The 27,114-nt window shown below is 38.2% G+C and overlaps 1 protein-coding gene across 1 annotated transcript in view; it reads left to right on the forward strand.

Annotated features, from left to right (window-relative positions):
* The window catches only part of Cep112 (centrosomal protein 112), a 412,705-nt gene that overhangs the window by 64,507 nt on the left and 321,084 nt on the right, over positions 1–27,114 (forward strand). The window contains exons 9-12 of the mRNA XM_029545985.1: positions 4,645–4,731; positions 10,314–10,413; positions 14,000–14,118; positions 15,591–15,734. Of these exons, the coding sequence (XP_029401845.1) occupies positions 4,645–4,731; positions 10,314–10,413; positions 14,000–14,118; positions 15,591–15,734 (450 nt within the window). The remainder of the gene's footprint in view (positions 1–4,644; positions 4,732–10,313; positions 10,414–13,999; positions 14,119–15,590; positions 15,735–27,114) is intronic.

A 27,114-nucleotide genomic window follows, 5' to 3' on the forward strand; every position in this document is an offset into this window, starting at 1 on the left:
GCTATTTATTTATTATTGATTTATAATTGTGAAATTCGCTTTTCTGGAAAGTGTGGGGAGATAAAAACTGCACTTTTAGGTTTCTAGTTACTATTTCTCCAAGTTTTTCCTTCAGACCTAAGGCTGCCTCTGGTGTACTTTTCTCTCATTCTTTTAGAGAGCTTCTGGTGATTTGCCACATGGCTTTTCTCTTATCCTTTCAGTATCTGAGGTGTTACATACTGGACTGGTATCTGTTGTTCTTGATCAGAATGAGCTGTCATTATTATTCCCATTGTATATAGTATCTCTCTCCCATTGTCTGTTATATTCTCCAGAACTTTGTCTGTGATCATCTTATGTGCTGTCTTCAAAATTACCTATTTGTTTTCTTATAAAAATATTTTCCAAGGGCTGGAGAGATGGCCCAGTGGTTAGGAGCACTTGCTGCTCCAATGATGCTATTAAGGTCTGGTCTGTACCATTGACCTGTGATTCTTCTCCCTTCTGTGCCTATAATTCAAATATTTGGTCTTTTGATGGTTTCCTGAATGTTCCTTTCTTAGATTTTAATTTTTTTCATATTTCTTGCTTGTTTTATATAGATCTTTCCCTTTATCTTTGAGTCCCAGGATTCTGCTTTCCTTTTTGATTCATTCTATCATAAGGCTTCTCCTAAGTGTTCTAATTGGAATATTGAGTTTTTCAATTTCATCTCCATTTCAGCTTGCATTATAGTCAGTGTTTCTATCTCTTTTGAATTTATTTCTTCAAATTCAGAGTTATCTTTGTTACCTCATTCAGCTATGTATTTGTGTAATCTTGGAAATCACTCACGTGTTTATTGTTATCCTCCTGGAATTCAGTGAAGTGTTTGCTTGGGTCTTCTTTATATTCTTTGATAAAGCTTATGATTTTAAATTCTGTGTCCTGATGTTCCTCCAGGTGTTTGTCATTAGAGAACAGTTCTCTAGGACTAGTGGGTTTGAGGAGAGGCATCATATCGTGGTCATTCATGTGGGTTTTGTTTCAGTGATTTGACCTGGGCATGCAGACTTCTTTCTTTGGTTGTGTCTGATGTGGTATCTGTTTTCCTTAGATTAGGCCATCTTGGGAGATGCATGACCTGAGTGAAACCTGGCAAAACTGGCGGGTGAGATGTTTAAGTGGTCTAAGGAAAGGTGGCTCCCAAACTGTGGGCTTGGAGCCAGGCCTGTGGGTGCAGAGATGGCAGTGGGCAGAGGGAAGGATGGTAGAAGAAAGGAGGATCTCACTAGTCAAAAGTGGCTGTCAAAGAAAGCACAGGTTTAAAGGCCACTGATCTTGAGCTAGGCCTTTGGTTGTGGAGGTTGGTATAGTCAGAGGGTGAGGGGAGGGGAATGGGAAAGAAAAGAAGTGTCTTACTCACAAAGGTATTTCAGGAAGAAAGAGAGTTTCTGAGCTACAGTCTAGAACTGGGCAAGTCTGGGAAGGGACAGCAAAGTGAAGAAGCGCTGTGCATAGGAGAGGCTCCTGAGTCTCCAGTGCATCTGCAGGCTTTTGTTACTGTCTTTATTCATATTGCTTGCTATGGATATATTTACATTTTTTACATGTTTTCTTTCTTTTTTCTTTTTTATTTTTTGATTTGTTTTAAGTTTTTTAGGTCATATCGATTTATAATTTCATCCTTTTATATTTCTAATTTTGTAGAGTTCAAATTTGGGAGAGTATGTTCTCAGGATTTTGTGTATTTCATTGCTATCTATTGTAATCTGCTTTTTATCTCTGGTCTTAGAGTTTTGAGTCTTCTCTCTAGCTTTTATTGATTTGGTGAAGGGTTTGTCAATTTTGTTTTTCAAAGCAGTAACTCTTCATTATTTTATTGTTTTTGTTAGTTTTTTTTTTTTTTCTATTTCATCGATTTATGCCCTGATCTTTATTTTAGGTCTTGTCCTGGCTAATTTTGTGTGTCAACTTGACACAAGCTGGAGTTATCACAGGCAAAAGAGCTTCAGTTGGGGAAGTCTTCCATGAGATCCAGCTGTGGGGCATTTTCTCAATTAGTGATCAAGTGGGAAGAACCCCCTTGTGGGCGGGGCCAACCCTGGGCTGGTAGTCTTGGGTTCTATAAGAGAGCAGGCTGAGCAAACCAGGGGAGGCAAGCCAGTAAAGAACATCCCTCCATGGCCTCTGCATCAGCTCCTGCTCCCTGACCAGCTTGAGTTCCAATCCTGACTTCCTTTAGTGATGAGCAGCAGTGTGGAAGTGTAGGCTGAATAAACCCTTTCCTCCCCAACTGCTTCTTGGTCATGATGCTTGTACAGGAATAGAAACCCTGACTAAGACAGGTCTTGTTTGATCTTGTTTTTCCCATGCCTTGAGATGCTTCATTGTTGCTGGTTTGAGTTTCTCCTGACTTTGTCATTTGAACATTTAGAGTTCAGTGTCTTCATTGTATCTCATAGGTTTTGGAATCCTGTATGTTCATCTTGATGGAAAAGTGCAAATTCCTTTGATTTCTTCAGTGGCACTGTTATTATTCAGTAGGTAGTGTTTAGTCTTCTTGAGTTTGTGTATTTTCTGTGGTTTCTCTTGCTGCTGATTTCTACTTTTATTCTGTGGTCAGATAGAATACAGAACATTATTTCAATTTTCTTCTTTTGGGGTGAAAGTTTGGGGGTGGGACTTTGTGTCTTAGAACATGTGGACTGGCAGGAAGAAAGTGTATTCTTGGTGCTCAGATGGAGTTGTCTGTAGAAGCCTGTTAGTTCATTTTGTCTATGCTGTCACTCATCTTTGATGTTTGTTTGTGTCTTGCTTAGATGACTTCTGTTGGTGAGAATAGAGTACTAAAGTCACTTACTACCACTGTGTTGGTGTACATCAGTCTCATAGTATTTGCTGTATAGAACTGTGTCACCTGCGTTCAGTGTAATAGAATTGTACTGTTCTCCTGATGGATTGTCTCCTTAATCAGTATGAAGAGTCCATTGTCTCTCCTGAGAGTAGTGTTGGTTTGAAGTCTGTTTTGTCAGGGATGAGAGTACTGACCCCCATTTGTCTCCTGGTACCAGTGGCTTGTTGAAATATCTTTGCTCGCTCTCCTTCCTTCCTTCCTTCCTTCCTTCCTCCCTCCCTCCCTTCCTTATTTATTTTTTTACACTCATTTTATCTTCCCTGCACCCCCTTCCCCCATCCACCCTCTGACTGTTCAAATGTGTAGCTCAGGCTGACCTCGAACTCGTGATTCTCCTGCCTCTGCCTCCTTTAGCAAATTCTATCAGCGTGTGTCACCATAACCAGCCCATTCTTTCGACCTAACATGGCTGGCTGTCTTTGTGAGGCATGTCCCTTGTATACAGCAAAAAGAGGGCCCATGCTTTCTAATTGTCAGTTATTCTGTACCTGTTAATTGGAGAGTCTAGTTCACTGATACTCTGAATTGTTATTCTTGTCATTCGTTGTTAATTTTGTAGTGTCTGATGATTTTTAAGGCCATATTCTGTTGATAATTATCTTGGAACCTCCCCCTCCCCTGCCCATGTAGCTTCTTCAATGTGTTTGTCATTCTCTTCCATTCAAACTCTTCCAGTATCAGCTGCAGCGTGGCCTAGCAGTCAGATAATGCTTTAGCCTACTTTTGTCTCAGAATGTTTCCTTTTCCTAATTCTGTGACAATCCTGTTGGATAGAGTCGCTGAGTAGGCAGTGGAGTCTTTCAGAACTTGCAGTGTACACTTTCATGGCTTTCTAGTGTTTAGTGTTGGCACTGAAATCTCAGGCCTGCTTTCATGTGTGGCTTGGTCCTTCTCTCTTGCCATTTTCAGTGCATTTTGATTTTTTTTTCTGAATTTTAAGTGTTTCGGCTATAGTACAATGTGGGGAACTTCCTTTTCTGGTTCTTCCTGCCTCTTTTTTTATCTGGATGGTTATCTATTTCACTAGTATTGGACAATTTTCTTTCATTATTATACTGAATACATTTTTTAATAGAATTTTTCTTCTTCTCTGTCTATACCTCATAAATTTGGTCTTTTCACACTGTATCAAAAAGCTTATATATAGAATTCCTTTATATATATTTAAATTTATTGTTGACCTTAACAAATGATCCATATCCTCTTACTTAATGCTTATGTCTGACTATTCTGTTTCCCATGTAACCTGTTTTATTGGTAAGGAGTTTCACTGAGATTTTTATTTGACTTACTGAAATTTTACTTTGAGAAAATATTTGTTTGCTTTATTTTCATTATTTGAAAGGAGCAATCAATTTTATTGTCATACAACCTACCAAGTATGCCAGGGTATTCTGTCCAGCCAGGACCCTCCTGTTTCTGTTTTCCCAGAGCTGGGCTGTGCACTGCCATGCCTGGTTTGGTTTTGGTTAGAACATGGGCTCAGGATCAAAGTCATTCTTGCATAGCAAGCACTTTACTGAGTCAGCTGCCTAGACAGTAATTTGCCATTTATATGAATATTCTTTCTTTTAAAATGTCATATTTCAACACATAGCTAAAAGTATTCTGAAATGAGCAAGCAGATGTGAGCAGAGAGAGCAAGTTGGAAGAGACTTACTGAAATGGAAAGAATGAAGCCTGAGGTCCTGTGTGGGTTTGAATGTAAGAGCAGGACACCACTATAAAATGATGCTCTGCTAATCTTGAAAATCTTTCCCTTGAAGTTGGACATGAAAACAAAAATGATGGAAGCAAAGTTTTCTGAAGAGAAACTTAAGTTGCAGCAGAAGCATGATGCTGAAGTGCAGAAGGTAGGAATGTGTCATGTCTGTTGTCTCCAGTGTCACTGTGCCCTGGGCCTTGGGATGGGCCACACATCTATCTCTCCATCTACCCATGGACTAGGCATTTGAAAATAGTGTATGTCATAAATGAAATATGCTGAAGTAAAGTCCCATCAAAAGTTGTCTGTTAACTTTATTTGTAAAGTGTGTATTTCTGTCCTAATTTTATATTACCGGTTACATTACCTGTTATTTTAAGACTGAATTTCATATAGTTTTTACTAGATCATTACTAATGAGTGTGTTTGTGCGTACTTGTGTAGCTGAAGAACTTAGACCAGAAACTACTGTATTGGTGAGCTGTTTTAAGACAGGGCCTTACCATATTCCTCAGCCTGGTCCTGGCCGCATCACCCTCTTGCCTTGCCTTCTCAAGTAGCCTGAGGGACAGGGCTTTACCATCAGGTTTTGCACTGTTCTTGAAATGTGAAGTAAGAGAACAGCTGTAAATACTGTAGTTTGTTTTATCCTGCCTGTTTCAGCTTTCTGATTCAGTTTCTGTTTTTAATTACTTATTTAATTAGATTGAGGATCACATTGTTTCCCACCTGGCCTCAAGCTGTGTCCTTTTCACCTGGGCTCCTGAGTGCCACTTCACCTTGCTCTCCTTAGATTCAGAAAGAACTCTTGGTCTCCTCACAGCAAAGACCCAGATGCCTATAGCATAGAGCTTTTAGTTCAAATAAATTTAATTGTCCTGTGGGTCTGTGATGCACAAAGCAACAATAAAACAAACAAGCAAACTCTTGGACTTCGTTCTGTTTGCTGTTGACCACATGTAGTGTGATGTTGGCACAGACCGTCAGGCTTCCTTTTTGAGTATACCTCTCAGATTTTGCTTTCCAGGTTTCAGTATCTGTCTATTTATTTGTTTATTTATTTACTCTCTTATTATGTGTCTTATGAGCCAAGGATTCATAAATGCTAGAGAAGTACTATACTACTATTATCCTACCTTCCCACCCATTTAAAAAATGTTTGAGACTGTATCTAGATCAGTGTCTAGCCTGGCCTTAAGCTTACTCTGTGACCATTCTGTGTCAGCCTCTCCAGTAGTTAAGTTGTAGCTCTGGTGTGTGTGTGTGTGTGTGTGTGTGTGTGTGTGTGTGTGTGTGATGCAAATTAATTTCTTTTTTTAATTAGATATTTTCTTTATTTAATTTCAAATGTTAGCCCTTTTCCTAGTTTCCCTCTGAAAATCCCCTCCCCCTTACCTCTGCTCCCCAACCCACCCACTCCCATTCCTAGTTCTGGCATTCTCCTATACTGGGGCATAGAGCCTTCACAGGACCAAGGGCCTTTCCTCCCATTGATGACTGACTAGGCCATCCTCTGCTACATATATAGCTAGAGCCACAAGTTCCACCATGTGTTTTCTTTGATTGGTTTGACCCCAGTTTTTTAATACTTTAATTTAGTTCGTATCTCTCCTAGTGTCTCAGCAGACATCAACTATGCTTTGCTATATAGAATTTTAGTTCATGCTATATTTTTATAATTATTAAACATTTTTGTGCTAATGATGTGCTTTAAATGCATGAGGTTTGTACAAATCGAAAGTTTACACATGTTCTTTAAAAACTAAGCCTATGTGTTGCTACCCCAAACTGAATAACAAAGACAGAATCAGCTAGGCATACTAATCCTAGCACAGGGGACTCAGGCTGGCCTTAAACACATCTGTAGTCCAGGCACACCATGACCTCATCTTCCTCTTGCCTTGGTCTCTAGAGTAGCTGGTATGCACCATCAGAATAGTCTGCTTGGCTCAGAGAAAGGGATCCTGGCTCAAAAATTAAACAATGGAAAACAAAGCAGGGGCAAAGGCAGAAAACCGAGGCCACAGTATCATGTATGCAAACAGCTCTGAAACAGAAAATACTTTAGTATTAAGTCAAGCATATTATTTGAGTCATCTCTATGTGTGTGCGTGCACATGCATGTGTACATGTGGTATGTATGGACACGCATGTGTACATGTGTGTGTGCACATGCATGTATACATATGTACCTGTGGTATGTATGGATATGCATGTGTACATGTGTATGTGCACATGCATGTATACATGTGTACCTGTGGTGTCATGGACATGCATGTGTACATGTGGTATGTGTGCACATGCATGTGTACATGTGTATCTGTGGTGTTTATGGACATGCATGTGTACATGTGTTATGTGTGCACATGCATGTGTACAGGTGTGTGCACACATGCATGTGTACATGTGTACCTGTGGTGTATATGGACATGCATGTGTACCTGTGGTGTATATGGACATGCATGTGTACAGGTGTGTGTGCACATACATGTGTACATGTGAATCTGTGGTATATATGGACATGCATATGTATATATGTGTGTACATATGTAAAATGTGTATATGGGTTTATTCCTATCACATGTGCCTGTGAAGGCTAGAGGCCTACTTTTTATAACTCCTTCTACTATTTTCCAATTCATTTTCAGAGACACAGTCTTTCACTGAACCTGGCGCTCACCATTTTGTCCTCTCCCCAACCCAGTTAGCTTTTTTATCATCATGAGCAATGCTTGACAAGAAACATGAGAGAAAGGCTTTTCTTTTTCTTTTTCTTGGCTTATCGTTTTAGAGGACACTGTGGAGAAAGTTAGGGGAAAATACATCTCTATTCCTGACACCAAAGCCCTACTTCCTCCAATGAGATCCCATCTTCCAAGTGGTCCACAGTCTTTCAGACTGGTACTATCAGCTGGGAAGTAGATGTTCAAATACCAGGGCCTGTGCAGGGCATTTTATATACAAACCAAATATTCCAAATCCTGGGACCTGGGAGATCATGGCCTTCTCAAAATTCAAAATTGCATTCAGTTAAGCCTTTAAAAATTCCAATTGCGGCCTCTTGTGAGGCTATGCCAGTGCCTGGTAAACACCGAAATGGATGCTCACAGCCAGCTACTGGATGGAACACAGGGTCTCCAATGGAGGAACTAGAGAAAGTACCCAAGTACCTGAAGGGGGCTGCAACCCTGTAGGTGGAACAACAACAGGAACTAACCAGTACCCCCTGGGTTTGTGTTTCTAGCTGCATATGTAGCAGAAGATGACCTAATCGGCCATCAGTGGGAATAGAGGCTCCTTGGTCTTCCAAACTCTATATGACCTAGCACAAGGCAAGGCCTGGGCCAAGTAGTGGGAGTGGGTGGGTAGGGGAACAGAGGTGGGGGGAGGGGTATGGGAAACTTTCGGGATAGCATTTGAAATGTAAATAAAGAAAATAATAATAATAAAAAAAAAGAAAACAACTTAAGAATATGTTTCAGAAATGTAAGTATTGCATGGTCAAGATTATATAATACAGAATAAAAGACAGTTGTAAATAAAGAAAAAACAAATCCATAGTCTCATAGTTTCAGTACTGTTCAAAAGAGCAAAGAAGACCATGTCTCTTCTCAGACTCAAGGCAGTCCCTTAAATATGAGCCCTTTTCAATTATATGTTTTCAGCACGTAATGTCATGGGGCGAACCATTTCCATTCCAGAGTAAAGGAAGGGAGAATAGACCAAACCAAAGTAGCAATGAAAGGCATCATAGGAATACCAGACCTTCAGCTCCAGTCTAGGCTGTGTGGGTGGTGGTAGTATCATATAGGCTCTCCCTTGGGCTTGCTTAGCTTTGCTTCCCCAGCTCAGTTACCTATAACACAACTCTCTCTCTTAGACCATTGCCTGCCTCCGTTACTTTCTAGAATTCTGCACAAGCCTTTGTTTGTTACCTTACTCTTCATAGTTGCAAAACCAGCACCACATGGACAACATTATGTCTTCATAGCAACTTGAGATGTATCCTGGACCCCTTGGTCCAGAGCTGGATTTCATCTGTGTGTCTTTGAGCATAAACCTGGTAAAAACACTAAGCTAGGTAACCCTGCTTGAGCAGGAGTCTCTGCTGGTTCTCTGTGTAAGTCACTCTCTTTTCATATGGGAAGTTTTGGATAACTTCGCGTTGCACTAATCCTGCTGCTTTGTAACTTGGAACATTATGCCTCCTTTCCTGTTGGCCCAGCACTGAATCTGATTTCTCTCTAATGGCACTATTCTATTGAGTTTTAACTAGATTTAAACTTTTTTTCTTTTGTCAAATAGTACATTTCTTTCTGTTCTCATTCTATATAAATCCGACTAAAACAGTAAGTGGTAACTATGCCACAGCATGGCTAATTTTGCTTTCTCATAGTTTTCTTTCACAGATTTGTCTGTGATGTTTTAGTTAAGCATTTTAAGGATGCATTTTCAGTCATGTATATTCAGGATATGAGCAGAATGCAGCCAAATTCTTTGCCAAATAAAACATAAATGGCATCTAGCCCAGCTTTTGATAGAGTCCATGACCCCTTCTGATACAATATCTCTATTTTTATTGGTCTCCTAGTTTCCCAACCTTGAGCCGGAAGAGCTTCTTAAGCTCCACGTGTGGCATTGTAGGGTTTCTTTAGCCTGCTGTTCTCACATCTTCACCCTGCCCTCCTGCAGACCAGTTCCAAAGGCCGAGGAACTACACCATCAGACAGTGACCTCACAGCAGTGACCTCACTTTGTGGTCACAACTTATTATGTTAATTGATTTTGTACCACTTATACCAAATACCTGAGAAAAAGCAGCTTAAGAAAGGAAAAATTATTTTGGCTCATGTTTTGTAGGATATGGTCCAGCAGCCATAGGGTTGAGATTAAAACAAGAAAGGTAAAAGTAGAATGCTACTAATAAAAACACCAAGGGACACTACTTTGGGGTGATTGGACAACTTTACTTAAGGTTGGCTTAGGGCATGTGGGAGTCCAGCTGCACTGTGAGAGCGGTAGCCACGCCCACTTGGCCTCACTCTGTAGCCACGCCCACTTGCTCCCACTCTGGTTTTTCCTTGCCCTCCTGGGCAACATTCTCTACTGTTTATTAACTTTCCTATTCTGGTTATTTCTCTTTTTAATTTGATTTTTTAAATCCAAAGTATAAAGGCATGGCTATATTTATTAAGTGGTAAAATTTGAAACAACTAGTAAAACATAAATGGTATAAAACTTATTAACGTTTTTTGACATTTTGAGTTCATTTATTTTTCTGATTCACAAAACATCTAGTTAGGAATGGAGCCTGTTCTAAATGACCATCTTGGAAGAGGTTTTGGCTTTAAGCAGCAGGACAGTAGAACAGTGGTGGCAGGGACCCTGGATGTCTTCATGAAGGATGCTGTATGCCAGTGCATGGGCCAAGAGCCTGTTTTTGATGACATCTCTTTGCTACTTTTTGACAGTTTAATTTCCAAACCATGTTCTAGGGATTCATGTAATTTTTATTCATAGTCTTCTTAAAATTGTATTGAAAAGTCTATACAAAACATTTTAAAATTAGTTATTCTAGTGTATTAATACTTTATCAGTGTATATAAAGTAATTTTGTATTTAGGTGGAGTCATTTATGAGACTAATAGACTTGCAAAATACTGTGTTCACTTATAATTGCATATTCAATACTAATTCTGTATGCTAAAGTACTATACATTGTTTTTTCAGATTTTAGAAAGAAAAAATAATGAATTAGAAGAGTTGAAAATCTTATACAAAAAGAAACAAACTGAAACTGAGGAGACCATACGAAAGCTTGAAAAAAAAGGTGGTGTCTGATGTAAATCTTCCAGTAACAGTTTACATTTATTTTAACAATTTAAAAGTTAAAACATAAAAGTAAAATTTCATTTCTGAGACTGTGAGCTTCCAACGATAGATGAAATTTGTATGGACTTTCATGTAATAAGGCAAAGTAAGTGTGTGTGTGTGTATGTGTGTGTGTTGTACAGTGGCAATTGGGATTGATAAAAAAATCTTAAAATATATTTCCCTCTTATACAGTAAATTGGATATTTTTAGTTTAATTTCCTGCATTCATTGAGAAGGAAAAACCAAGCATGTAAGTAACCATGAACTAGAATTAAAGTTCTCAAGTGTGCACAAGGGAGATAGTATGTTTTGTGAAAACAACATTTGTTTGATTTTGGACATTATTTGATTAGTTGAAAAGAGGAGTTTCTTGGATTGGTGTAGGAAGGATAAAATTGGTGAGTTGTGTGTGGGTATACACATGGGGCAAATGTTTGACCACTGAGCACATCTCTAGTCTGTAGACTTGTGGCTCTGTCTGTCTGTGTCCACTTGTTTAATTTTGCACATGCTTTGATAAAGGGTTAGAATGTTTGAGTTCCGGCCTTGGGATTAGTAAGTGTGGACCTGAGGGATTAAGATCTGGTTAACAGAAGAGATGTAGGCAATGAGTAAGAATGAGGGGCAAAGGAGGGCTTTGATCTAGGGTGCTGCCAAGTTTATTGGGTTTCTCTCAGAGCAAACCTACTGTAGTGGAATGGATAGTAATGTTCCTAACAGTTTAGTGGGGCAGTTACATGTGAGAATTAACTGGTAAATTGTATATTTTTAGTTTAATTTCCTGCTCATATGCTGGTGAAAAGGGGGCTGGAGAAATGGATCAGTGGTTAAGCAAGGACCTGGATTCAATTCCCAGCACTCACATGGCGGCTGAGAACTGTCTGTTACTCCAGTTCCAAGAAATCCAACACCTTCACATAGACAAGCATGTAGGCAAAACACCAGTGCACATAAAGTAAAAATCAATAACTTTGAAAAGAAAGGATGGGGACACTTATTCATCTAAAAATGTTAGTGAAACGAATTAGATAGTTCTTCAGGGTTTTTTTTTTTTTTTTTTTTTTTTTTTGTAATTGTTATCAGTGATAGCTAAAGTATTTGATATTTCTAGATTTTCTTTCTCTATTTCATGTTAGGCATCTCAAACATCTTTAAACTTGAAAAATATTCAGGCTTTTTTTTTTTAAAGCAAGAAGTGAATTCTAAATGCAGAATGGACATCATAGATTAAAAGAACCTCACTTATGTTCATGGTGTAAAAAAGATAGAGGACATCTATGCTTGAATTCTTAACTCTTTTATTAGATAAAAAAAAATCTGACTCATAGTTCCAAAAACTGTATATATAGAGAGCCTTGTTATATGTAACTGAAAACCCTAGTAATAATTTGTACAGGTAAATGTTGATCCTTTGAGTAGTTAAGGAGACATACTTCACATTTATCATTGAGGGAAGAATTAAGGAAAAGAGCTGAGATAGTAATAGCTGAGATGGCACTGAATGATAAATGTCTATAGTTTAGAGAAAAGGAAGAAAACAAAACAGCTTTAAAAAAAAATAAAAAAGAACTAATAAAGTTAAATGCAAAAAGGTTGATGAGTCTACAGGCATGCTCTGAGCATGCCTAGTCTCACCTGACCTTAAAAGCCAGGTCAGGGCAAGCATCACCAGTATTTGATGGGAGGGATTTGTAGTGTGTGAAAAGTGCTCTCTAGGAGGCACAGCTAGCTGAGTGGTCTTCACAAGCCTGGCCATTTTGGAAAAATATGTGAATTATGCACTAATACTGTAGCTGTTTATGAACAATGGACATTTTATAATTACGCATTATGGTTATATTGTGTTTTAACATTTCACATTAGAAGCAGGATATGGAGGTTTTCAGGTAAGAACATAGTAGCAGATATATAGACAAGAAAAATAATGAATGACATGGGAAATGTGTCTACATATGTGGAAAAACAAATGGGTAAGATTGAAAGATGCAACATAGACATAGAGAGTTAGATGTGGTTAGAGTCGGGGAGAGTTCAAGGAGGAAGACATTTTGCTCAGTTAGAAAGGCATCCTTGTAGAAGTTCTGGGTTGAGGAAGGGAGAAGTTCACTCAAAGAGTATATCAGACTGTATCAGACTCACACTGTTTGGAAACAAATAACTAGGCAGACCAGACTGCAGTTAAAATTTGCTGTTTTTAACAGTAGTAGAAATGGTGGAAAACTATCACAAATTACCTTGCCAATTTGAAGATACTCTGTATACAGAACAATTCACAACTAGGTCCGAAACTCACAAAAATGTGTGTGTGTGTGTGAACTTGAATATTCTATAGGATCTTTAATGGTGGTGTAGCTCATTACCAAGTGTCCATGCATGGTCACTTGTACCATGGACAACAAAATTATATAAAGTCACTGCATTGTGCTTGTATGCTACATTAATTTGTTTTGGATAATTTTCTTATGGGCATACAGTGTTTAATCACTATTAAATTCTATAAATGTTTTATGAAGGTTTATATAGTGTGCATTTTACAAACAACTATATCAAGATGTATTAATGAGAAGTAATTATCAACACAGATGTATGTATTCATGTGCATCAAAGTACAAATTCATATGAATATCCATACACCATCATTAGTAATAAAAGTGTGGTTCAGCAATTTAAAAAAAAAGCAGTAATGTTTCCTCTTTTTAAGATTATTTATGAACTGGAGAGATGGCTAAGTGGTTAAGCGCACTGGCTCTTCTTCCAGAGATCCTTAGTTTAATTCCCATATGGGTGGCTTACAACCATCTATAAAGGGATCTGATATTCTCTTTTGGCATGCAGGTGTACATGCAGCACAATACTGTTATACATAAAATAAATTAAAAATTAAAATACCCTCCAGTTTTAAGAAAGATTTATTTACTTATTTTGTGTTCAATATTCTGCCTACATATATGCCTAGAGATCTGATTTTGTGCAAATTAGAGGGGTTTCTTTCTCTCTTTTCAAGGGGAAGAATCTATTTGGTTAGTATTTTTAAGAGACTATACCTGAGCTGATACTCCATAAACAGAAAATTTTCCACCGTAGAAGAAGGTACATAAAGAAGTAGGCGACGGCATTGGTAGCATGAGTGCATGTCCACAGAGCCCGCAGAGGAGTTGGTGTGCTTACAGTGCAAAAGACGAGTGGAGCCAAGAGCAGCTGAATTATAAAGAGCTGTTTTCCCAGTTAGAGCCCTTGACCCATATCCTTTAGGGGAGTATAACTTTAACATGATTCCCAGCTGGCCCTCCTGTGGGATCTGCCATATTAGAGGAGAAATATTTGAGACTAGCATGCTATTTAAATGTTCTAGGGAGAGAATAAAGATTAATTAATCAATTTCTTCTACGATTATAGAAATGGCAAGAAAGAAATGAAATCAGAGGGTTTTTAGAAAAGTAAATTAGTGAAAACTATCTACTAAATGTATCATTACATTTAGATATCAAATTCTAATATGGTTCCTAGAAATGGTTTAACTATATTCCCATTGATTTTGACAGTTCAGATCCTTATACGTGACTGTCAGGTTATCAGAGAAACTAAAGAAAACCAGATAACCGAGCTGAAGAAGATCTGTGAGCAAAGCACAGAGTCTCTGAATAACGATTGGGAAAAAAAGGTAAGCTCCACAAGCCCGTCCCAGGACTGTGCGCATCTGAGAGGGACCTGCTAGCATGTGCAGAAGATGCGTAAAGCTCCAGGGGAAGCTTGAAATTGCTGGTGCTCCTGTTCTGGTACATTTTCATCTCAAAGTCTATATTCTAGAAATAGTTTTGTTTTAAAGTCATATTTTTTACTTATTTTTAATTGAAGTAATGTTTTGCGTTTTTTGTCATAGCCAATAGGTTTTAACTAAAATGATTATGGAAATTATGGTTTCAATTTGGGATTTGTGTCATTTCTCTCTTAAAATGCCAGGTATCATTATCTAGCCCAGGCTGAAGTTGATAGTACAAACTTGTTTTGATGTAAGTAAAATCCCTAGTGGGTAGTTCTGCTTGCATGCACTAGAGAAGCATTGAGGTGTTGGTACTGGGGCTTAGTGATCATCTTGGATCACTTTTGGCTCTAAATGTATCCCTGGTATGAAAACAGACTTCAGAAAATTACAGATTCACTGGTCAGATTTGAAGGAGCACTTACAGGAGTCAAAACTGCCTGTATTAAATTTGCAAAGCTGAAGGGTCTTCTGGATGGCTGTTTTTGAGCATCCTTACTCTTCTTGCTAAGCTAGAAACTAGAATCAAGGTCCTTGAGACTCTTCGCAGTGGGTCCTGCATCTTGCCTGCTTTCTGCATCTGGTTCTCACCATGACTTGGCCTCCTGTTCCTCCAGTGTCTTCCCTGCCAGATAGGAATTCACACTGCCTTCCTTAGCCCCGCCTTTCTCTCTGTTCATGGACAGTGAGTCAAAGGCATCTGTTAGACTTTCTAACTCCGGAGTTCCCCATCTCATGAGTGGCACTAATGTAAGTTAAAGTTCAGTTCTTAGTAAGGTGAAAGGGGATGGCTATGGGCTAAGAGCAGCTTCCAGCCTCAGCTCGCCACTGAAACCTGTCTGGGTCTCCGCTTTTGGCTTCGGTTCTTTTACCTTTGTTCACAGTGTTTTTTGTTAAAGCTTCGACCATTTAAGCAACATAACATAAGAATATTGATCAATTAAGACCTTTGCCCACAGCACTTATGAAGTGCAATCCTTCTTTGTTATCAGCCTTACTCTGTGTATTCTACTCAGAACCATGATCTCTGTGTTTGAGGCTTTATTGGTTATGGAATGCCAAGCAAGTTTCTTGTTGGGAATTTGCATAGGAAGCATTTCCACATTTATATTGTACAACTGAAACAAATGATACAGACGCTGAGATACTGTTCACAAGAAACAACAGTAAGATTGTTAATATGTGTCTTTCTGTTTGTATTTTGAAGACCACTAATAATAATATTTAATTGAGAAATATGTTATCAATCAGGTTTACTTAATTTCTACACAAGATAGGACATTTCTTATACAAACAGGAATATTGAAAAGCACTTATTGAATTTCAAATGACATATTCCATGGTAGTGAGAAACTCTTGACTTCATTGTGCAGCTTCACAATGCTGTAGCAGAAATGGAAAAGGACAAATTTGAGCTTCAAAAGCACCATACAGAGACCATTCAGGAGCTGCTGGAGGACACAAACATGCGGCTGAGTAAAATGGAGGGAGACTACGTGGTGCAGATGCAGTCCACAGTGAGTGCTGTTTTCTCTGTCTGACTTTGCACACTCATCTTAGTTTCCACGACCTCATGCTTCACTGATATGGCCTTTCCATAAACTTGTCAGGAAATTTAGGGGAAGAACATTGCTTTCTTTTTCTATTGGATATTTTCTTTATTTACATTTCAAATGTTATCCCTGTTCCTGGTCTCCCCACCCCGAGAACCCAGTCCCCTTTCCCCCTCCCCACCTCCCCTTGCTCACTAACCCACCCACTCCTGCTTCCCTGTCCTGGCATTCCACTATACTGGGGCATGGAGCCTTCACAGGACCAAGAGCCTCTCTTCCCATCGATGCCCGGCTAGGACATCCTTGAGCATTACTCTCTTGCAGGAGACAGCCACAGTGGACAGGCCTAGGAGCTCACTAAGAGACCTGGCCTGACTCTTCTGGGCTACTTACGCTTCTCAATCTCTTAGAAGTGGTTGCAAAATGTTTTCATTAATTTTTAATTCAGAAATAATTTATTTCCTCTTTAAAATTCTTTTAAACCTAAGATACAAGTGTTTTCCTGAAAATATTTAAAGTTGGTGTGAAGGGAGTAAGAAGTGTTACTATCTGACACATTTTCTTAGTAGAGCATTATCTGAAGCAATATATATATATATGTGTGTGTGTGTCACTTGGAGAAATCTCAAGTCCTTAACAGTTTAGATGTCTTCTTAATGCTTTGAATATTAAGTTTTCTCATTTTTATAGTACAAAAATAGTAGGAAGTTATTGGAAATATTAAATTGACATACACATAAACTTTTAACATTTAGTTGTTCATACTATTTTTGAAAGTGAAGCATATAATGAAAATAGAGTTATATAAGTGAAAAAGACAGACTACTTTAAGAGACTAACACTGGCTTGAGGATAGGATTTTTGGCTCCTATTCCTTGTAAAAATGATGAGAAAGTGATGAAGTCAGAAATGAAGATGGAAAAGAACACACGAGGTTAGTATGATTTTTGGAGTTTTATATTAGTTACATTTATGCCATTGTGACAAAATACCTTATAGATACTATGCAAGGAAAGTTTCCTTTTGACTGACTGTTGCTGAGGGTCTGCGATGGCAGGGAAGGCCTGTGGAGTTTATGATGACAGGAACATGTCACAGAGGTTCCTTATATAACATCAGGCTAAGATGCAAAGAAATTACCAACAGATCCAGGATACAGAAACTAACCTTCAAAGACATGCCCTTAGCCAGTCAGGGTCCCACCTCTTAAAGGCTTGACAGGTTCCTGGGACAGCACAGCTACCTGGAGACAAAGCTTTCAAAACCTGACCCTGTGGGAAACAGTTCAGATTCAAATCATAACAGCACTGGAAACGCAGCAGAACACTCAAAATTGATCTGACAGGTTCAAGAAAGCACAGGACAGAGGCTGTAGAGAGGCATTAGGCCTGCAGTGTTGACATTCTTGGGTCTGTTTGTAGCACTAAGGGTGAGGGCACAAGGGCTGATCATAATGTGCCTGCATTTGTGTGTGGCTCAGATGTCTCTTATGCAGCTTTTAAAATGAGAGAATGAGCACCAACTGGATGCTGTGTCTCTATGGTCTCTCCCATATGAACTGGGTTGTCTGACTCCTAATTCCTCAGGAAAAAGCTGGGTGCTGTTTCTGAAGAGAAGGCAGGCTCTGGGTTTGCTGCAGTTTGCTAATGACAAGCTGTAAAGCACTACTGCCTGACCTCCCAGAGAAGACAGTGAGAACCAAGGCGCTCACAAGGAAAAGAGTGTCTGTGTGCCTTTAGACAGTTACTCAGCAGACAGCAGTGGGCTATGCTGGCAGGTGCACATTAGAAAAAGATGTGGCCCCCTAGTGCTTTCCAAGTGAATAAGTAGTTTTAAACACTAGCAGATTCCTAGGTTCCACATACACTGTCATGTCACTATGGTGTTTCTAAAAATGTCATTTTTCATTATTTTGAGGCCTTGAAATATTTTTTCATTTGTTATGATAAATGTCTTCAAAGAAATTATTTTTTAAAAAAGATCTTCGCTTAGGCCTTATTTTGTATTTTCTTTCTCTTAGGCCTTGTAATTTCTCACTGTTCTTTATTTCTATCCGTGAAAGCTTCTTATTTTATTCTATTTTCATCAATCCATTCTTTAATAGATTTGTTACACTTTTATTTTAACATTTTTTTCATGTCCAGTATTTTTGTTTGACTCTGAAAAAGCTCTTCTACCCAGTTTCCTCTTGTGTCATTTGTGCATACTATCTTGAGTATATTTATTAGGCTAGCTCTTGGACTACTATAATAATGTTCTGTATATTATGAATGACAACATGATCCACATTGTTGTCCTGGTATGTTTTTACTCTCAACTTCATACAACCTAGAGTCACCTGAGGAGAAGAACCCTCAACTGGAGAACTGTCTAGATCAGACTGTCTTGTGGCCATGTCTATGAGTGGTTGTTTTGATTTATGATAGATATGAGAGAGTCCAGTACATTATGGGTGCACTAATCACATATAGGTAGGTTTGATATATGTAAGTGGTTAAGCAAGAGCTAGCGAATGAGATAGTAACCAGCATTTCTTCATAGTCTCTCCTTTATCTCCTGTTGCTGCTCCTGCCTTCACTTTCCTCACTGATGGACTGTGACCTCAAGTGTGAGCTGAAATCAACCTTTTTCTCCTGTGTTGCTTTTGTATGTCATAGTAACAGAAAGCAATCTTGTACAATTACATTGTCTTTAAAAATAATTTTTAGTGATATACCTTTCATGGGTCACAGTTATGTTGGACTGTGAACTCACGCCCTTAGGGTTTTTCATTCTGAGATATATTCGGGAAAGTAGGAGATCAAGTTCTTCATTGCTTAGTGAGAGCTGTGCTACCTAGTTTTATGTCAGCGTGAGGAAATCTAGAATTATTTGGGAAGAAGGAATGCCAGTTTAGAAAATCTTCCCATCAAGTTGGCCTATGGGCAACCCTGTGGTATGTTTTCTTAACACAGGAGGGCCCAGCTCAGGGAGGACTGTGCTGGCCCTGGTCTGGTGATCCTTGGTTATATAAGAAAGCAGGCTGAGTAGACTATGAAGAACATTCCTCCATGACTTCTGCATCAGGTTCTCGTTCCTGCCTTGAGTTTCTGCTCTGATTTCCTTAAATGATGGACTATAATGGAGAAGTGGAAGCAAAATAAAGCCCTTTCTGCACAAGTTGCTTTTATCTGGTGTTTTATCTCAGCAGTGAAAAGCAAACTAAAATGGAGCTTGTTGAGTGAGGAGATGGTGAGCCTCAGGATGGAGGCTTCAGGAAGGCCCATTGGCCTTCTCACATGTCAGGTGCAGGCTTCACCAGTCCTGAAAGGACTACGGCTTTGGAGAGATGGTTTCCCTAGGTTATAATGATCAGCTAATGGGCTTAGAGGGAGAGGTGATCTTTGAATGAAGGACGCTGTAACTTCATCAAATTTAACCATTCTTTTAACTTGATGCATTTGTTTTCTATTTTCCCTGCCTGCAGCTTCCTTTTCACTCTTCTTTCTTCATCTGCTTTCACTTTCCCTCTCCCTCCCCCTTCACTCCCCTTCCCTTCATTCCCCCTTCCTGTTTCTTATGCCTTCCCCTGCCCTGCCCGTCTCCTTCCCCCTACTCTCATCCTTCCCTCCCCTTCTGTTTCTATTTTTTCCTTTCCCAGTCTCTTTCCTTTGTTTGAAACAAAGTCTGGCTTTACCTCAGGCTAGCCTGTACTTATTAAGTTGTTAAGGCTAGCCTTCAACTCTAGCCTCCCCAGTGCATTGCCCTGTGAATCCTGCCTGTTGTGTCTTGTTAAACAAATCTCTCTCTACTGAAGTGGAGGATGCTTCAACATAAGCTTTACTAAACGTTTGACAGTTTTGCTTGTACATGAGTCTTTTACCTCTGTAGTTGTTGCTTTGTTGTGATTAGTGAAGGACTGGAATCTAATGTCATTGTTTTCCTGTTGATGACTTCTTTTGTTTTTCCAGTTTTACTTGGAGTCTTTCTTCCTCTCTCCATTTGTCTTGACTGTTGCTATGTAACTTCTGTTCAATGAAAGTCTCCATTGCTTATGGCTGGCTAGTTTCTCTGACCTTGCTGATATCATTACTAAAGCTGATAGTTACTCTTGATGTTCAATGTGGCAGACTGTCTTCCTGTTGAGTACAATTGTCCTGTCTGAGCCCTTTTCTTTGATGGTTACATTTAGAATTTGCTTTCCATGTTCATAAGAAACAGGACATGGAGAATATCATTTCTTTTCTTTGACAATATCTTTTCTTTAGAGTATCATCTATGATATTTTTGATGTTTGCTATTAAAAGTCATATACTTTTGGGGGCTAGAGGAGTTGTTCAATGGTTAAGAACCCTTGTTGCTTATACAGAGGACCTGTGTTCAGCTATCAGCACCCACACTGCCACTCACAACTATCTGTTACTTCAGTTTCTGATGGATGGGTGCTTCCATGGGCACTGCACACGTGTGGTGCACGGACATATATGCAGGCAAAATACCTATACACATTAAATAAATAAATAAATAAATAAATATTTATAGATACATATATTTTAAAAGATATACTTTTGCTTTAAATGTTTATCACAGATTTATAACCCCTTATGGATATATAACAAATATTTTACAGTGCAGTACATTGACTAGAATATATATAAAATGTTAAATAATGGTGGGAAATATAGTTTCTAAATCAAAGTTATTTCAAAAGATATGTAGACTCAGAATTTGAAGAAAGGCTGCTTCTCTATTGTTATTATTTTGTTCATTATATAAACTAGTATGTGAATAATGGCTTCCATTATAGTGTTTCATGCACACTTTGTTTTTATTTGTCCCCCTTCCCATTGCCCTCCCTCATCCATGTCCCTCTTGCTGTCCTCTTCCTTCTCCCATAGCCCCTGCTTCCATCATCTCACGTGTTCCACTTCCCTGTTTTCTTCCTTACCTGCAGTCAACCTTTTCTAACTGCAGCGCGCGCGCACACACACACACACACATACTCTCTCTCTCTCTCTCTCTCTCTCTCTCTCTCATACATGTTTATACACTCACTGTGTATGTTTCCTACTTAGAATCATTTTCCTGCAAATATTATTTCTTATTCTCTATAGCTAAATAAAAATTAATATAATATACAAAAAGTATATATCCCACCTAATGCTACTATGCTTACTAATGCTTCTATCAAGATTAATATTTTGTCACAATTATGTACTTATACATTCAGCTTAGCAAAAACATACATATAAAAATAAATAAAAGTGGTTTCCTTTTACTTGGCTCTCATATGTGAAAATAACAAAACAAAACAAAGAGTGCACCTACTCAGACTTGTTATTGAACTTGTAGAAGAGACATGATAAAAAGTATCATATCTATGTATTCACTCATGTTGGTGAAACTCTGTGACTGCCTGTCTTATGCTGGGCAATGTCATTAAAACACACAGACATAAATCTTGCAGTATGATAGGTGCTTTAGTTACCTGGCATTGCCAAAATGAATAACTATGACTTGGGTGACATGGAACAACACAGGTGTATTGCCTAGCAGTTTCCATCCAACTAGTAAAACTCAAGGTATCAGCAGAACCTGCTGTCTTTGAAGATGCTGTAAGAGAAAGATCATTTCTTGGCTCTTTTAGCTTCTTGTGGGGGCAGACAGCCCTGACATTCTCTGGCTGCCAGCTGCAACTCTCCAGCCTGTGCTGTGCCATCACTGTTCTGTATGCCCTCTATGCCAGTGTCCTCACATAGCCTTTTTCTGAGGACAATGTCTATTGACTCAGGGCCCTCTGTAACTCAGAGTGACTCATACTAAATTGGTTATATCTAAAAGCTTCTGTAAATATATTTACATATGGTATTGGAGCTTAATGGTAAAGAACTTGCCTAGCATGATGAACGAGGCCTTGGGTCCAATTTCTAACACTGCACAGAACAAAGAAAGTCATATTAGTTACAGGTCTTGGGCATTGTGAGGTGCAGCACAGAAGAGTAAGTTAAACATTTTTATGTTTAATGGTTACTAAAACGGGAAATACTGAAGGGTAGAAACTAGATCTGAAAGGGAGGGAGAGGTGCTTCCTCTGGCACTGTTTGTTACAGAAACTGGCTTGCAAAGGGGTCAAGTCGGACCTTCCATTATCAGCTAATCATAGTGAGATGACCTGATGCTGGTTTTCTGTGTGTTTGTGGTGCAGGGTTTTGTTTTGGGTCTTTGTATTTTGAGTTTGTGAGAGAAAGTTTCAATTTATAAGTCAAGAATGGCGTCATACCTCCTAACCTATGCCCTCAACATCCTGGATGTTGACACTACAAGTGTCTGCTGTCACACTAGGCATCTTATCATTTGATTCAAAACATCAATTTATGAATTCATTTAAAATAAAATAATAAAAGCATTGCATATGAATATAAGTGTCAATACTTTAAAAGCTCATATTTTAAGTACTAAATATAAATGTTTATATGTATATAAACTAAATTTTATATCAAAAAGAAATTGAGTGGCCTCTGCCATTGCTTTTCACCTTTGTTATTCTTAACCTCTGGCTTAACAGAAAGGGGCAGGGTTCTGTACGCCTTTGTATTCATATATAGTGGTTTCAGGCAATGTCACCTCTAGAAATTGCAGAGGCAAAGATTAGTGTCATGCTACTTAAAAATAGATTTGATCTTGCTGACCTGCCAAGAATCACAGGGAGTCTCAGGAGTTTGTTAAATTTTGAGAATTGCTACTCTAAGGTACTGATTTATGAATATTTTTGATCAGAATGCCCACCAAGGACTAAAATTATTGTGCAAAGAATATATACATACATATATATGTATGTATATGGATATACACACACACACACATATATATATACACAAACACACACACATATACATACATACATACAAAAATGTATACCCACTTGCAAGAGTGTTGCATTTACTATGGCCATTCACACTGACATTTTCTCTTTATCTCATTAAAAAATGCCTAGTTATGATTTGCAGCTTGGTTTCATGTTGGCTGAGGTCACAGCTTGAAACCCTCCTTCAGGTGCATGTGTTGAGTCTTCTTTCTTTTCCTGTGACTTTCTTTCTCAAGTGGTGATAACCACTCGAGCTTCCACATAGGGGCATTAGAATCCTCCTCCTCTGAGCACTCATGATTAACAAACTTCATATTCCTTCTAATTGGAAAAATGTTACATCTTAATTTGTAGTGCTGTAGCTGTTTCCTTCTATTTTAAGTTGCTTATTTATCTCTTTGACCCATTTTAAAAATCAGTTATATTTTTTTCCTTGATTTTAAGTGTTTCATATGTTTAGTATCCAAATTGATTATTGAGATTTTCTCTACATTGCTTTTGCTAATTAGGACAAAATATACCTAACCAAGTTTTGTATTTTAAACACTTCTTTGTAAGGTTTAGTAGTATTAAGAAATTTACATGGTTTGGGACAGCCATCTCTACCCCCATTGGTATACTTTGTTAATTAAATATTAGTGGATAAGTCTGTTTCTTGGTAGAATTTTTAATTTTATCTATTTGGGAAAAATAGTGCACTTTGGATCTGCAAGGTCACTGTCAGAGAAATTTCATTTTGTTTTTGAAACTTTGAAGCATGGTGAAGGTGAAACTTAAAATGCTCATTCAGACTTTGTTCTAATAGTAACAATAAACACAGAGAGCTCTGCCCACCACATTCAGTGCTGCTCCTTCCCAAGTCACACCGTTCCCACAAACAATACCTCCTCATTTGTCCCTTCCATTAAAGCTCCCCATAGACTCTGTCTTCATGAATTTGACTATTTTAGACATTTTACATGAGTGGACTCATAGAAATATCAATCCTTTAGTGCTTGACTTACTTCATTTATCATTAATATCTTCACAGTTTACTTGTATTGTGGCATGTTCCAAAACAGTTTTATATGTCTGAGTACTATCTTGTGCATATTCTATATTTTGTTTATTTGTTCACTTATTGAGTAACTTGGATGCTTCTATCTTTTGGTTATTGTGAATAATGTTAATTTGGATATGTGTGAACAATATGTTTTATATTCAAAGTTATGAAGAAAATAAAAATTTAAGTCTGAAATATATTTTTATCACCTGAACCTAAATTTTCACATCTTAAAAATTTGTAAAATAAATTTAAAGTTCAAATTTGTTTACTTTATTAATCAAATAATATATGGATATATCAATTTCACAGTAGAATTTTTAATTTTATCTATTTGGAAAGAAAAGTTCACTTTAGATATAAGGTCGCTGTCAGAGAAATTTCGTTCTGTTTTGAATCTTTGAAGCATGGTGAGGGGTGAATTTTTAAGTGTGCCTTCAGCTTCATCATAGTGAATAGTAAGAAATGCAGAGACTCATGGGAAGAGCAGAGTTTGATGCAGAGCCTCATCAGTGCTGCACAGCTGCTGACCTCACAACTGAGCCAGGCGGAGTTCATGGCTGGGAGGGGAGTTAGGTCCTCCATTGTACTGTGTCTTCAACATTCTTGCTTTTTTTTGTTAAGTCTTGTTTTATTTTATGGCCATTTATTGTAATTTTGTCTAGGCAACTTATATCTTTTGACATTGGCAGTAAATTTCTATTTGGAGTCTTAAAGATAAAACCTCTATTTTTAAACTGATACTAAACCATTATCTCCAGTCCTAAGTTTTGTTTCCCTGTGCCAGGAACTGAGTATTAGCAAGTGTACTGCCACTGAACTGTATTCCTGGTCCTCCAGTCCTCATACTTTACATTATTAATCTCACAGAGGTTGTAAGGTAAATTCCCATACTTCCTAAGACTTACTGAAATCACATCCATGGTATTTCATACCAAGATCATGTACCTTTTACAACTTTCTCACATTTTAAAAATAGTCTTCTAATTCCAGGTTTTTTTCGTTATTCTGTTAGCACATTAGATTCCTACAAGAAAGATTCATATGTTTTCCCACTTATCTTGCCTTAGTTCTGCCCCTGAATCATTGTTTTACTTCTCTGAAACTTTTCCTAGCTCTCATCTCTTCTGTTCCTCCAGCTGCCAGTTGAGGCCCAGCCATTGTTACTGCATCTCTGACTCTGCCTATCAGCTGCTCTCCTGTCATCTCTTGCTCCATATCTGTCAAATGAAAATGTTTTCATGATCAAGAACTGAACTTTTATCTATTGCTCATAATAATTTTCTGCTTATAAATGCTGTCCATTTAAAAAGTACAACCTAGTCTATTGATTGCCAAGCAGGAACTCCCAATGTGGGAACAAATTCCTTGTACCCAAGATAACCTTTCATTTTCTGTAGTTACAGAAAGTATCCCTGGTTCTGCTGAATACCACTAAATCCCCTGTATTGTCTTCTAGAGCCTGCAAAACAGGAATTTGCATCACTATCCTTTCTTCCATATTTTTTAATCCCAGGTTTTAAAAAAGATTTATTTTATATTCTTATGTATGTGAGTGCACTGTAGCTGTCTTCAGACACACCAGAAGAGAGCATCAGATCCCATAACAGATGGTTGTAAGCCACCATATGGGTGCTGAGAATTGAACTCAGGACCTCTAGAAGATCAGTCAGTGCTCTTAATCTCTGAGCCATCTCTCCAGGCCCTTGTATCCCAGTTTTAAGGCCCCAGTATTTTATAGCCTTTCAGCTCTTTCATATATCTTTTTTATTGTATTTAAAAGGTGACTTTGGCCAAATGTTGTGCTTCATTCATGCCTGTAGGCTTTTTTCCTTTATTTCTTTTAGCTTTTAGATTGTAATATAGTTACATTATTTTTCTCCTCCAGTTTCCTCTCCAAACTCTCCCATATATTCCTCCTTGCCATCTTTCAAATTCATGTCTCTTGGAGCTTGTCTCTACAGCTTTGCATGTTGATTGGTTGTGGTTTTCTGTAAGTCTCTATTGCAATGAGAGGTTTTTTTTTTTTTTTTTTTTTTTTGCTCTTCTTCTTCTTTTTGTCCATAGCTTTGCATTTCAATTGGTTGTGGTTTTNTTGGTTGTGGTTTTCTGTAAGTCTCTATTGCAATGATAAGTTTTTTTTTTTTTTTTTTTTTGATGTAGTCCTTGGGGCTTGTGTCCATAGCTTTGCATTTCAATTGGTTGTGGTTTTCTGTAATGATATCTGCTTGCTGCAGAGAGTAGTTTTCTTGATGAGTAATGAGCAATACATTTACCTGTGGGCATAAGGACAAATATTTAGAATGTAGCTATTGATCATGCTGGTTTAGTTAAGTGGTAGTTGTAGATTCTTCTCCAGCGTCCATGACGTCACTAGCTATAGGTCGGTGGCTAGGTTCCCAGTACCTTGCATGGTTTTCCTCTTGTTGAGTGAGCCTTAAGTGCAATTAGAGAGCTGTTAATTACCTCCGATGTATTTTCACCACTACTACAATCCTAGCGTTATTGTGCCATGCTTGTGGTTCATAGGTTTCATAGCTGTGTAAGGCTATTGGTTACTTTCCTTCTTTGAAAGCCTACATGGCTCCTTCTGGAAAACTGGCTCTGAGGATAAGGTATTTAGGTCAGCTCAGTAGCCTCTGGGCTGAAGTGCATGGTATACTGTATTTATCTTCCATATCTGTGGGGACAATCAAGGGCAATAGGCAATAGTAGTAAACTAATGTTTGGGAGTCTTTTGGAAAAAACTTGCCAAAAACTCAAAAGAGGGATTCTCATGCTTTGTACTGGCATGATTTTGTTAGATGGTCTTTGTCTATGGAAGGGAACATTGTCAACCCATATGAGAAAATTATATATATATAATTTTCATTCATTCAGTGCTGCTTACTGGCTTGCTCATTGTGGCTTGCTCAGATTACAGAGTTCTCAGATTGTATGGGTTGTCTTATAGAACCTAAACCATGAACCCAGAATGGCACCACCCACCAGGGCCCAGCTCTCCCCATCAATCCTAATTAAAATGCCTCACAGCTGGATCTTTTACAGGCATTTTCTCAATTGAGGTTCTCTCCTCCTTGACAGTAACTTGTGTCAAGCTGTCATAAAATTAACTAGTACAGTATGTTTTAATTTTTAGATATATTTGACTCTCTCAGACATCCAGAATGTAATTTATCCTCCACCCTCCTTTTGTATTTTCTTTTGACACTATGTACTTAAAAATTCTTCACTTAAGTATAGAACTGTGTGCAAAACAGTATATCCTCAGAGTTTAAGATAAAGAGTAGCTGATGAACATAGTGGAGCATGTGTCCTTATTACCAGTTGGAAGATCTGGGTATATGCCCAGAAGAGGTATTGCTGGATCCTCCGGTAGTACTATGTCCAATTTTCTGAGGAACCACCAGACTGATTTCCAGAGTGGTTGTACAAGCTTGCAGTCCCACCAGCAATGG

This window comes from Mus pahari, chromosome 14 (genome assembly GCF_900095145.1).
Source record: "Mus pahari chromosome 14, PAHARI_EIJ_v1.1, whole genome shotgun sequence".
Taxonomy (NCBI): Eukaryota; Metazoa; Chordata; class Mammalia; order Rodentia; family Muridae; genus Mus; species Mus pahari.